Genomic DNA, 12,956 nt, shown 5'->3' on the forward strand with positions numbered 1-12,956 from the left:
AGAAAAAGTACATTAGAACCAAGCAAAACTGAGGGCTGTATTGACTTACTTCCCTCCACCACTGCTGAGTGCTGGTGCTGGCCTCGTGAGGAGATCTGAGATCTGGGATGATAACTTTGTCTTTGCAGCAGTCTGCTGCTGGACCCTAACTTCTGCAGCATCTGCTAAGTGCATCAATGTCTTTCGTTCTGGGCTTTCTTCAAAATTTTTACAACCAACACATTTGCATATGGAAGAACACATGATTTTTGCCTGAAAGAAACAAAGGGAAGATGAGAAACCCGTTGCAATTTAGACATTTTTTATGATTAACCATTGGAGAAGGATCATCTTGTTCTAGTCTCTTATTAATTAGCTGCTAGAAGCAGCTCCGTCTTCTCTTCAAATTCTTACTGAAGTGAGATGCCTTCCCAGAATTTATGCATCATCTGCTGCAAATCAACAGTTTCCCACTTATGTCCTTTTTTCCCCAATCTGCTGTTTTCAGTAGAATTGAGCAGTTAGACTATTTGAGAGATCAGTCTGCAACTATCCCCGCATCTACAAACTGTGTTGCATCACAGTTTGCGTTTGGCTTCCACAGACATGATCCATCCTAGAGTGCCTGTGTAATGCTGTAATAACTAAAAGAGCACCTAGGGACATGGTGCTGTATGTTTCTTTCTGTAAGATTTGTAGAGTTCTTTAGAAAATACCACTCTTCAGTTAAGGACAAATCTAAGCCTGAGTTCAGAGTTGCTATATGTTTTAAACTGAAGCTCAGGACAGGAGTGAACAACTCCGCAATGCACAAAGCTTTCTAGATATAAACTGTCTGTAGGAAAAATTGACCAAAACCGTTATGGCAGAGTTTCAGCAAGAGGAAGAGACAAAGCCCAACAGTGAAGTTGCAGCACTGAATGGAAAAAGCTGAAGCCTTTAGGGTGACATAATGCTTCTTACCTCATAACACTCACAGTAGTTTTTGAGACATCCCGAGCGTTTACAGTTACACCCTTTGCTGTGCCGCCGATCTGATTCTCCTTCCTTTCCTTTCCCTATTTTGGGCTTGAAGGCTTCAGGGTTTCTGTCAAGGCAAGCCTGTCAATGCAGACCCAACGGGTCAGTCACTGCATATGAGGGCGCAGAAATCAAAGGTGCAATGCAACAGCTTACACCTTGCACAGGTGGGAGGAGATTAGGGAGTTAAACATCCATCTGACTTCAGAAGGCACAAGCTACATCTTTGATCCCTACATTCAGAGGCAACCTACACAGCCAGTTTTCTCATCACAATTCCGCTCAGAAACACGCTAAATTCTTTATGAATGGAACATGCTCTTCACTTCAACAACCTCAAAACTAGGAAAAAAAGACTTCCTACCTTTATTGCTTTTTGTCTATCATTTTCATGGTCCAGGTTGTTGTAACAATTTGTACAGTTGCAGTTATTGCAGAATTCACCATTTGCAAAGCAATCACAATACCTGAAATGGAAGATACAGAAAGCATTAACAAGCATGACCATTACCTTGGTGTAGTACCAATAGCAGCACCAGACCTTTATTGGTGTGTGTCACCAGACTAGAAAGGTCTAGGTCATCTTATGCCAAGCTCCATATGAACAAGTGGTACAAGCCTCACTCACACACACTAAATCTCCCAGTGCAGGTCTATTTTGCAAACTGGGGGCATACAGCCGAAGAGTATCTGTCTCAAGCTGATGTTGGCAAAGCTCAAACTTCATTGCAGCAGGAGAAGCTAGCAGGTTTTTGTTCCACAGCACTACTTGGATGACTGTCCTACACCAAGAGCTGCTTTGCTCCAGCCACCTTGTAGGCATAACCTGATCCAGCCACTTCAAAACAGTCTCCAGGAGCTCCCGTACAGCCAAAACAGAACAACTGATTGGAGTACCAAGTAGAAGGCAAACTAACATGCACATCATTAACACAGCAGTGAGCCTTTTTGTTTTCCTGTGTGTTAATTTTGCCTATAGGCTGTTTTCAGCTGTGAAGTGTTGTAGAGTCAGCAAAAGCAGGGACAGAAGATCAGCAAGTGATACGCCTGATAGGCTCTGAAGCACAAGTAATTATGGAAAGGATCTGAACGAGGACAAAACTGTAGTTACTGAAGACTTTTTAAAGGGACAAAGATGTAAATAAGAAGCAGTGAAATACTGACTGGAATGACTTATCACATTACTTTGTCTCTTATGTACCTGTGTTACCTCCTGCCAAAACCAAGGTCCCACTGGGTTCACCCCAAAGGCCTGATGCATGGAAGCACACCACATTCATCCTCAGCTCATGTTTTGCAGTCATCAAAAACTCTGGCAAGCTTCTATCCTCCCAGTACCACTTCCAACAACAGTTGATGGAAATTGCTGATCCCATTCAGCTGATATTCTAATTCTGCTGAGAGTCTGTGTTCATGCATGTCCCAGAATTTCCAGAGCATTCAGGAGCCAGACTAAAATACATCAGGCACCATGAAGGCAACAGGCATGTATGTTGTAAAACAAATCTAAGAGTAAACAGAACAGCTAAACCTCTTCCTGTTTATCGTGCCTCCTATGAAGCAGGCAATTTTGAGACTAGGAAGCACAGGGAACACCCCAACACACAGTGTGGGGTCTGTTACACAGAAACAAGCCCAAAATGAAAAAAAATTAACAATTTATTAAAGGAGGCTCAGATACCATTGAATCATTTTCCTTTGAGAAGCACACCACTGATTTTTCTTTCTTCTTTGTCTAACTCTCATGGAAGCACAGATTAATATTTCCTCCTCATATTTATTGTACAGAAATCTGTATACTGATTCTGCTTAGGTTAAAAAAAAAAAAAAAACCCAACTTCTAAACTGAAGACGTTTTTTTGTGTCAACTTGTTACAAACACTAAATGGAACAGTAAAAAAAAAAAAATATCTTAAGAAGATGACCAAGCCTTCGACTTATTAAGAATCACTAGCCCTATTGGAGTGTTTAAAACAAACACCGCTTCCCCCTCCTGAAACATAACAAAACAGAAAAAGCAACAAACTAAGCAGCCCAATTTTGCTGTAGAACTTCATATTGTGTACCATTTTTCATAGGATTTTCTCAAGTACAGCAGGCGCGCACTGATGACGCTGTTGGATGTAATGTCACTAACAGCAAAAACACAACTCCAGCTGCTGAGCAGAAGTAGCTCTATCAAGCACAAGGGTGCAAGGTTGGAAGTTTATGACATGGCAGGGTCTATACAGCTCACAGAAGCTGCACAATGGCACATGCATGACAACATCCCCATCAATGTCAACAATAACTTTACATTAGAAGATAGATGTAACATTTCTTACATACTTAAAAAACATCTTTTGATTCTTGGGATAAATACAGTGTCAAAAATAAGGATAAAAAACCAACATGTACTTACAATTTCAAACATAAAGACTTTGTACAGTTGCAAGGCTTCCGGGGCCGATTTGCAGATTCAGAAGGAATTATTCTATAGGAAGAAAAAAAAAAAAAAAAAAGGCATCTATTTATACACACAGTTTGATCAGTTTCTTCCTAGTTTAAATTCAAGTAAGTGGGTCATAATACAAACTCTGAAAAACCTTCATGTTTTCTACTTCATGCTTTCTATTAGGTTTTTGGCTGACAGTAAACGACCATTATATACAGTGCTTTTCCAATTCAGAAAGAGCTGGTTATTCACTGCAAGTCTGTCTGCATGAATGAAGTTCAAAGCTAGAGGATACACCTTAATTGCAGTGTGCAATCAGAGAAAGTTTCCTTAGAATTTCTCTATATATCAGGGGACTAGGTCCAAAAAAAGGTTCATAGAACAGGATCACATCTTCATCTCTGTACAAGCTGGAACAAAATAAAAAAAGAATAAATCCAGAAACAATGGGCAAGCAAGCCAAAATATTGCCTTAGGTTTAAAGGTGAATTTTATATCAAATGTAGGCTTTAAGTGCTCTTAAAAACTAGGATTTCATGTCATTAATCACTTTGAATGAGATGCATTCAATCCCCATCCAGCAATTACTGCACATTTCTGGAGATTAAATCAAACCCAATCATTTGAATAGCTGTAGCTGGATTAGGGATTAGTTTGCATCACATTTTTTTGCAGCAGGTTGCAGCATCAAAAAGCACCTTAGTGTACACAATTTCCAGCAAACAATAATACAAAACAACTAAGGCAGCTGGCTCAGCACGGAGAAAATAATCCATGTTAGCTGTTATTTTCATCTTTTGAAGAAAAATAGAGGACTGAAGAGAACTTTAAGCCTACTGCTATGACCCTTTTCAGGTTTCAGTTGCATTTTGCCGTTCAGTTAGATTTTAGTGCGTGCTAAGCTAAATGCTTCTGTTTTGCTAAGCATGTCTTTCTAGCAATGTCAAGAAATAGCCTGTAGCTCCCAGGAACTGATGCAAGATGAGGAACAAGCACCAGAGGAACCTTCAGGTCAACTTTCTGCTACAGGAGCTGGCAGGGCTTTGATCAAGACAACAGCTCAAATGTTAGCTAGCTGTATCTCTTCTAGTCAGAGGAGGTAACCTCAACGCAGTATACTTTATTTCTTTAGACACCACACAAAATTCAGAAAAAATCCACCGCCCCAACAGTGCTGAAAGCAGCAGCAAGTTCAGCAGCCTGTATGCAGTGGTTTTGTTGCTGTCCCCTCCCTCCCCATCCCTCTGTGTAAAATACTCACCCATTGAATGGTAGCCGCGCTTGGGACTGGATACTGGATGTCCCAGTGAAGCCAGTGTTGCTTGCTATAGATACATATGATGATTGCTGTAGCTAAAAAAATACAAAAGTTACACGTATTATACAGGGTAACATGAAAGAAATTGAAGTACACTCAATAGGATTTGTAGTGTTTTTTATACTGTTCTGAAAATAACATGTTTGTAAACATAGATTTTGAAGTTTGCAGAAGTTGGTATCATTTACTTGAAGAGAAGTGGATAGGAAGGACACAAGTACTAGTCTTTTTTTTTTTTTTTTAAAATGACAAACTACAGCTTTAACAAAACCAAAATGGAACCGAAGATTAAGGCTGGTACCAGTGATGCCACAGGCTGGTAGAATCCTTGTTTGAAAAGGCTGGCTAATCAGCCTTGAGCAGCAGGTTTTATTTATTTCAATTGTCAGTGTTGACTAGATTTTGAGAAAGAATACAGCTAATCCTTACACCTTGCTGAGGAGCAAGAACTCTCAAAAGGACAACAGTACATTCCATAACAGCACAGCTTTGTTATTTATCTCTGGATTAAGACCATACCTGTGTAACATACTGAGCTGGAAGGACTGCATAGCCAACATTTCCTGTGCCAGGTGCTGGTGCCAGCACAGTGCCTGGGGGCAGGTTAGTGAGGTTGGGCTGTATCTGTGGCAGTGGAGTGGCTGGCATAATTAGTCTTTGCTGGGGCTGACTTGTTGTAACTATCTGGGAAGTCGGGTTGATGGGTTTGGGCACCACCTGGAAACAAAGTAAGACTTCATGAAAGAAGAATATTCCTTCAGAATACATTTGTATTAATGGAACATTTCATGACTGCTGGAATTGGACTTTTCCTTCCATTTGAAACAAGTCAGTAACATGCATTTATACTGAGCTTACCTGTTTCACAGTCTGTGCTGGCACTATGGGAACAGACATCCGCACCGGGGTTGCATTTACCACCACTGGCTTTGCTGGTAACAAAACAACATCAGATCAACACACATTATTCACTCAGTCCACAGTTGAGACCTCAAGATTTTCACATGTACAAATGTAAGAACAATCTCTGCACACTTACAGTACAGTGCTTTTTAGACAGAAGCGTTAGATAGTATATAAACAGTTACTTACAGAAGTGTACATACATGTTTCATAGCAATGGTTTAAAAACCAACTTAGATGCAGAGATCCTCTGGACTCTATTTCCCTTTGCCAAGAGGAAACTACAAAACCACAGCTTGTTTTGACATCTTCATTCCATAGCAGCTTTAGAAAGCATGGACAGAAACCAGCAGAGAAATTTGGCACTTCCAACACATTTTATACTGAAGGATTTTAACACGGCAGCATTTTGCCAAGATACACGTGGACTGTCATGGCTTCCCATTTTTAACATGAAAATGTGGGACTTGCCAGAAGTTATACATAAAAATTAGTAATCTAGGCAAAAGCAACCTAAATAGCTCCAGGGGTTCATGCCCAACTACAGATTGACTTGTCACAGACAGGCCTTTCCACATACAAACCTGAGCTAACAGTAGGAAATGAAACATTTCAAAGTTTACCACATAAACAAGTACATCTCTTAGTTTGGAAAGATTTCTATTTCGTGACTATTTAACCCTCAACAGGCAAACTAGAAAACAGAAGAAAAACTTCAGATAACACATTAGCGCCAGCACTTACCCTGCTGGAGAGGCTGTGTATTCGTACTGGGATTCTGACTGGCCGACTGGGTTGAGCCATTGGCTGTTGTGGCAGTAACAAGTCTGACATAATGGAACTTGCTTCCAGGTACCTGAATCTGCTGAACATTCGGAGCAGTTGCCAAGGGAATAATTGTCTTGAATTGAGATGTACCCACTCCTCCTACAGTAATGGCCTGTACTGCTGATTTCACAGCCTATTAAATCAACCAAGGAAGTATAAGGTTACTTTTACTAAGGCAGAAACAACACCAGCATATTTATTTCCTCAATATGTTAGTGAGGAAATCTATTAGCATTCATGAGAACCAAATCAGTTATTCCTGACTATTTTGATTTCTGGAGTAAGAGGAACAGATTAAATGTCACTCCAAGCTTGGAGCAAAGTAAGCTCAGTTTTCAATTCTTTACTGTAAAGGCTTGAGTAAATAACATTTGCCTAAATAAGGCAAATCAGTTTGCTTTTCAAGATACAATGTATGCCAAATCAGACATCAGCTAAAGAGGACTTGGTACTCAAAATCAAGTAGGGAACGAATCAAAAATATACCTACTAATAGAAAAACTCACAGTGACAACTCCTTGCAGAACTGTTCATGCTAGACTGCACTATGATTTACCTCCCTGTATACAGACAAGTCCTGCTGGACAGACTTTGATGAATACACACAAATCATCGTGCAGCCAAAGTAGAAATGGAACCAAGTCCATATATTGATTGCTGAAGAGATGAGAAAGCAATTTTGGGGCAAGAGGCAAGAACAATGAAGAGTAGCAAAATAATTTACTAAATAATAAAAGCAAGAAGGAGAAAATTGGATTTTTTTGCAGACTTGCACTATCTCATAGCTGGGATATAGCAGTACATCTAGAATTCACAAGACCCCATCTTCTCAATTTCTCTCAAACTACAAAATGAGGACAATCAAGTTCATTACATTTGTACACACTGATGACTGCATGAACTTGGTAACAGCCTCTTTTAACCATCCTTTCTGGTGATCTCAAACATGGGTTAATTCTTCTTCCTCGTTCTCAGCCTACTTTTGGAGTTCAACTATTTTTTTCTCAGTATCTACTAAAAATGATATTAATAAATCACTATCAACTGTAAATTTGGTACAACTACATGAATTTTTAGAACCTTTTCCTAGCACCCCAGCTGTCAGCACCTACAGGAATAAAATCTCAATTTACACATAACTGGAAATAGAAGTCCAGTCTTTTAGAGAAGGTTTTTTTTTGGAGGGGGGAAGGGAGGGGAGGCGGTGAACATATATATTTAAATGTATTGATATCTCAACAACACAGAGCAACAGCAAATAAGCACTGACTGCAAGCACAGTTACAGCGTGTTATTACAGAGAGACCAGCTTGGGCAAAGTTCCATCTAGCACATGAATTGCTGATTGTCATCCAAGAAAAACTGGGAAAATAATATTTAAGCGATGGCTCTTCAAAGGGCATGTTCTTGAATGCTATGAAGACAGGAGAAATCCTTACACTTCAGATAGCTTTAGATCACATCTCAATATGCATACTACATAGGAATCTCAGATTGGACACTTTGATTGCTTGCGAAGAGTGATTTCATATTTTAACAACTTTTAAAACAACCTTGCCAGTTTTACTCTGAAATATCAAATCATGCTGGTGTTTATGTCCCCATATCACCATTCCTATTAACACAAACAATGCTAAGATTACTAACATCTGCTGGAGCTTTGGGTCTTTCGCAATGCATACAACTGTTTCCACTCCCTGTTATACCCATCTTTCTTATTATGTGTTACACTTGCACACCATCCTTTGTGTTTATCAAAACAGGAATACAGACATTAAGTCAGAAAAAGATTCCCCTTAGATGACAAAGGGGGGATAAAAAAAACAAACTGCAGTTTGTAAAAAAAGCTCAATTCTGTCTTCTTTCATTAACACAAGTCAACTTACAAGAATTCATAGGGAGAACCTTGGTATTTTTCTAGTAATAGAATAACTGATTTATAATTCTGCAGGTCTCAGAGCACAGAGTTTTGCTCATGCACACCTTTACCAAAATATGAACTCCACTATTGCAAGCCTCAGAAACACCCAGAAAGCAGCCCTACTTGGTAGCATAGAAGCACTGTTCACTGGTGAAAAAGAATCAAGAATTCTTCCTGCTGTCACAGCATGTCTTTAAGACAACATGGGAAATTTAATATACAGAAACAAGAGTTAGCTCCAAGTGAGGCTTTTCCAGATTGGACACCTGCTTTCTACATGCTTGGCTGTCAGCTATTGCCAGCCTACCTCCATGGGAGGACCACCTATTCCTCTGCCAACTTAAGCAAAAGCCTTTACAGGAACACCTTGGGACTGCCCACTGCCAGCTTGCAGATCAGCACCCTGATTTTCCCACAGGTGATGAGATGAGACGCAGACATGCTAGAAATTAAACAAAAGTCAGTCTGTACCTGCGTGGTTGTGTGGTTGACTATGGCCTTCCCAGGGGAGGAGGGTGCTGACTGCTGCACTGTGAGGATCTGCTGTCCTAACGCTACATTCAGTGGGACGCCCACCGTCTTCTGGGGGGAGTTGGGAGGCTGGGAGGCCACTGACACCACTGTTAGCTGCTTGGCAAAACAAAGAAGCAGTTTAAATCTCTGTGCAGTATGCAAGACCCTCTGTATATACGTCCCTCTAATCATGAGAGGTACAGTTCTCCCACTGTACACCAAGTTCTTCCTGTGAAGAAGATTCGTACTCTGATCACAACTCACACTGTGCAACCTGAATGTGCAATCACAGCATATACACAGGTTAGAAACTTCAAGGCATTGCCAGTTTCCAGCACAGAAAGGCCCCTGCAGAAAGTCAGCACTGCACCTGTTTTGGTTTGAAACTGCACACTGAAGCCATAGCATTGTCAGGATGAATTTTTGGAATAAGAGCTTTATAATTGGCACCATGATGGCTACATGATCAATGGGAATTTTCAAGGATGGAAACAAGAAAAATAATCTTACTTTTATGCTGTTAATTCATACCAAATGTAAAAGAACTTCATCAGTAATTTCAAAGTTTCCAGATTCTGATAAGATCCAGTCTTCTGCAGTGTGTCATTTGACTACTCTATTCTACATACTCATAGCCCTTCTGTTGCAGTTTGACCAATAAAAAGTTGGTTTTCTACTTACTTTTAAAAAATTTCCTTCATGTTTTAAAAAAAAAAAAAATTCACAGGCTTTGAAACTTTTTTTTTTTTTTTTAAAAAAAGATACTTAGAATTTGTCTCGAGTAAAATCAGATGGTAACTATGAGACTTTTCAGTCCCACTCTTCTGATAATTCTTGGAATAAGATTTATTTTACAGCTTCCCTATATTGCTTTGCTCAGTAATAATTCTGAAACAAAAGTCCTTGGTTCCATTTGTGTAACATTCCATAGCTAATGCACATCCAAACTAAGAAAAACTTAATTCTCCCATTGGTTTTCATGTACTTAGCTTGCATATCTTAGTTCCCACTCTAAGACTCATCCTTTCTCTGGCAATATTATTCTTCTCAAGGGAATTTTATCAGGTCTAAGATACAAGTGTCACTGCAATGCTTGTCTGCAACACTGCTGATGATGCACAAGTTACCTTTCTATCAATTGTTTGCCTATATCCATGTCCCACTCTGTCAAGAATCATTGCCAAACTCATCTATGACAGTCATGATTAGCCAAGATTAAGTTATCTACCTATGGAACACCAGGCAATGGCTGGTAAATGTTAGCCTATAAAGTAACCGAAATCTCCTCTTGAACAGTCTCGTGAATTTTTAAGAAGTTGTTAACAAAAAAAAAACCCCAAACAAAACTATTTTAGCACTTGGCTAGAGGAGAACAGCTGCTCTCAGAATGGATGCTTAGGGAATGGCAAAAAGTGACAGGAATGGTAAATTAATGCCATGACGCATATTGAAATCACATTAAAGGAGATAGCTGAAAAATCCAGCTTAGGCCACTAGTGCAGAGCAGAGCATAGTGACTCACAATGGAGACACTCGAGTGGCTGAACACAGACAGCTTGCAGCAAAGATGCAGACACAGAGCTTCCTTTGCAGCAGAGACAAGAAAGCTGCGGCCAGAGTAGCGTTCTTACCTTGTTAGGGGATTTGAGTGGAGAGATAGCTATCTTATTCGGTGTCTGTTGTGTTGCTGTACTCAAAGATGATCCAATAACTCCACTCTCAGAGATTGTTATTGTCTTTGGTGGTGTTCCTGGGGTAGATTGTGAAACAACCCTGCCTATAATCAAGAAAGGTATGGTCAGCTGAACTATCACTGTTTACAACTTGTAAAGCAAAAGTTTTCTCTGGTTAGCATGCAGCTGATCCTCTCTATCATTACCTAGCAGAAAGGACAGTAGAATTCTTTTGAGTTAGATTCAGCAAGAAAGTAATTTGCATTACTACAAATAAAAAGACATTTATTTAGGCTTTAAAAAGCTGAAAGTTATATTGATCTTTCTGTAATGTTCAGCTGTTGAGTCTTTAGAGCTAGCACAGCATCCTAAGGCACAAAGCCCTTCAGTACTCCCGGCCTCTACACAAATACCCTGACAGCTGGCAGCTTGCTAGGAAGTCCCCAGGCTGCTGCCAATGTGCAAGAAAGTGTGAACTGGGAAGGGGGGGAGTGAGGTGGGTGCCTCTTTTTACAGCTCTGAGAGCAGAAACTCTCCATATGACCATGAAAGTAGTACTTTGTATCTCTCCACATTCAACTGTGACCTCCTTTTCCTTCAGCTTGTGTTGGTGGTTGGCTTTTTCACTGCCTACAGAATAGACGACACTCTTGTGAAAATAAGGGTGGAGGTGTAACTCCACATACAATCTGCTTTTATGATGGCAAAGAAGCTTAAACATCAAAAGCCCCAAATCACAAAATCAGCAACATTGCAAAACCCCAACAGCAGAGGTTTAGGTTTTTTTTTTTAAAATGCTTTTAAAAAGATTTCCAAAGAGTGCCTGACCACTGAGCTTTCCTCTGCTGCCCTTTGGCTCAGACGTATTTCTATCATAGCTTCTCTCACCAACTCTGCTGTTGTATATCACAGAATCACAGAATTGTAGGGGTTGGAAGGGACCTCCAGAGATCCAGTCCAACCCCCGATTCTGATTTTGTATATATCAAAATCAAACAAGGAACAGCGTAACTTTCTGATCCAAAACCATCTGGTGACACGATGCTTAACACAACTAACATGGAACACCACCCTTGCAGAAAGCTGCCCTGAGATCTGTGTGCTCTAAGGCAACCTTCATTTTTGTGCAGCCAAAGTAACAGCACACTTGGTTGCTAAACACGCAACCTGAAAAATGTCCCTCTTCAGTATTCAATACTTCTATTGTTGTTTCCCCCCACTACGTCTCTTGTAAGTTTTTTCCCTTCTCCCTGCATTTCTTCTACTGCCCTTAGCATCAGCTTCCTAAACAGAATCTGGCTGCTTATACTGACAATTCTTTCAAATAAAGAATTTTCACTTCAGCTGGAAAAAATTTCCAAGTAATTAAAAATACTATCAGACAGAAAAAAAAACACATAAGCAAATCAGAATTCAATACCTTTTTCAAATACCAGCCTCTCTGAGCCAGCAAAATATACTACTGGTGGTTGAGGTGGAAAGAGAAAAGGAAGGCATTTAGAAAGACTTTTCCTCCCACTTAGAAAAGCACCTTCACCTCCCAGTAATGCCTCTTGCAAGCTCAGAGAAAAGTACTGTGTATTCTCCAGCATATTCATTTTAAAGGTAGGAGTTTATTTCTTTTGTAATATATTTGTCTGTCAATACTGCGTAGATACCTTGTGATCCGTATGTTTACTTCCATCCGGAGGTAGCAGAAATAAATGCAACAATATGCTTGCAAAAACGATTTCTGCTGTGGTTCCTTAATTCCTTACTGCTTGTCAATTTTCATGTAACACCAGGTGAAAATGTAATGCCAGATAAAAACGTAATGCTTCTCAAAGTGGCTTTCTCCCACCCAAGTTCATTTTTTAAACACACAAATAGCTTAATTCAGATGTGTATAAACACAGCAAAGCAATCTTATTTACAGGTCTGTATGTTTGGTGGGGAGCTGTCTGAGGAAGAGGAATAAGTGGGAACTGGGACATCCAGTTTCACTGGCAACACAAAGCTGGGCACGGGCCAGTCTGACAGCACAAGGAGAGGATTATGATTCAAATATGTAACGGTGGAAATGATGAATGCAGGAGACAGTTGCTTTCTTTTTACAACCAGCTCAAATCCCAGCCCTATGAAGACTTAACACATTCATTTAAATACATGGAAGAACTTTTAGGCCTACTTGGGTTTGAACAGCTGAAGAATCCCTTCAGAGCTCTGAAAACAACTCCAGCTTTCCACATTTGTCCTTTGGTGATAATTTGCATTTTATCAAGGGACATCAGTCCCACTGCCAAAGTGAACAAAAGCTTACACTGGGAGGGTTTGTTTTTTTTTTAGTAAGACAAAAAAGGACCAGATTTATTTTCCACAGAGGCAAAC

General features: G+C 39.9%; 1 protein-coding gene across 4 annotated transcripts in view; it reads right to left on the reverse strand.

Annotated features, from left to right (window-relative positions):
- Positions 1-12,956, reverse strand: part of LIN54 (lin-54 DREAM MuvB core complex component) — a 38,725-nt gene that overhangs the window by 3,641 nt on the left and 22,128 nt on the right. For 3 of the 4 annotated variants that reach the window (XM_052683168.1, XM_052683167.1, XM_052683169.1), the window contains 10 exons: positions 10,548-10,693; positions 8,875-9,030; positions 6,399-6,615; positions 5,610-5,683; positions 5,271-5,468; positions 4,695-4,786; positions 3,401-3,472; positions 1,364-1,466; positions 943-1,080; positions 50-252 (listed from right to left, as the gene is read on the reverse strand). In XM_052683168.1, coding sequence (XP_052539128.1) covers positions 50-252; positions 943-1,080; positions 1,364-1,466; positions 3,401-3,472; positions 4,695-4,786; positions 5,271-5,468; positions 5,610-5,683; positions 6,399-6,615; positions 8,875-9,030; positions 10,548-10,693 — 1,399 coding nt within the window. The remainder of the gene's footprint in view (positions 1-49; positions 253-942; positions 1,081-1,363; positions 1,467-3,400; positions 3,473-4,694; positions 4,787-5,270; positions 5,469-5,609; positions 5,684-6,398; positions 6,616-8,874; positions 9,031-10,547; positions 10,694-12,956) is intronic. The other variant, XM_052683170.1, reaches the window with a different exon arrangement.

Source organism: Tympanuchus pallidicinctus, unplaced genomic scaffold (genome assembly GCF_026119805.1).
Source record: "Tympanuchus pallidicinctus isolate F22 unplaced genomic scaffold, pur_lepc_1.0 scaffold2, whole genome shotgun sequence".
NCBI classification, from domain to species: Eukaryota; Metazoa; Chordata; class Aves; order Galliformes; family Phasianidae; genus Tympanuchus; species Tympanuchus pallidicinctus.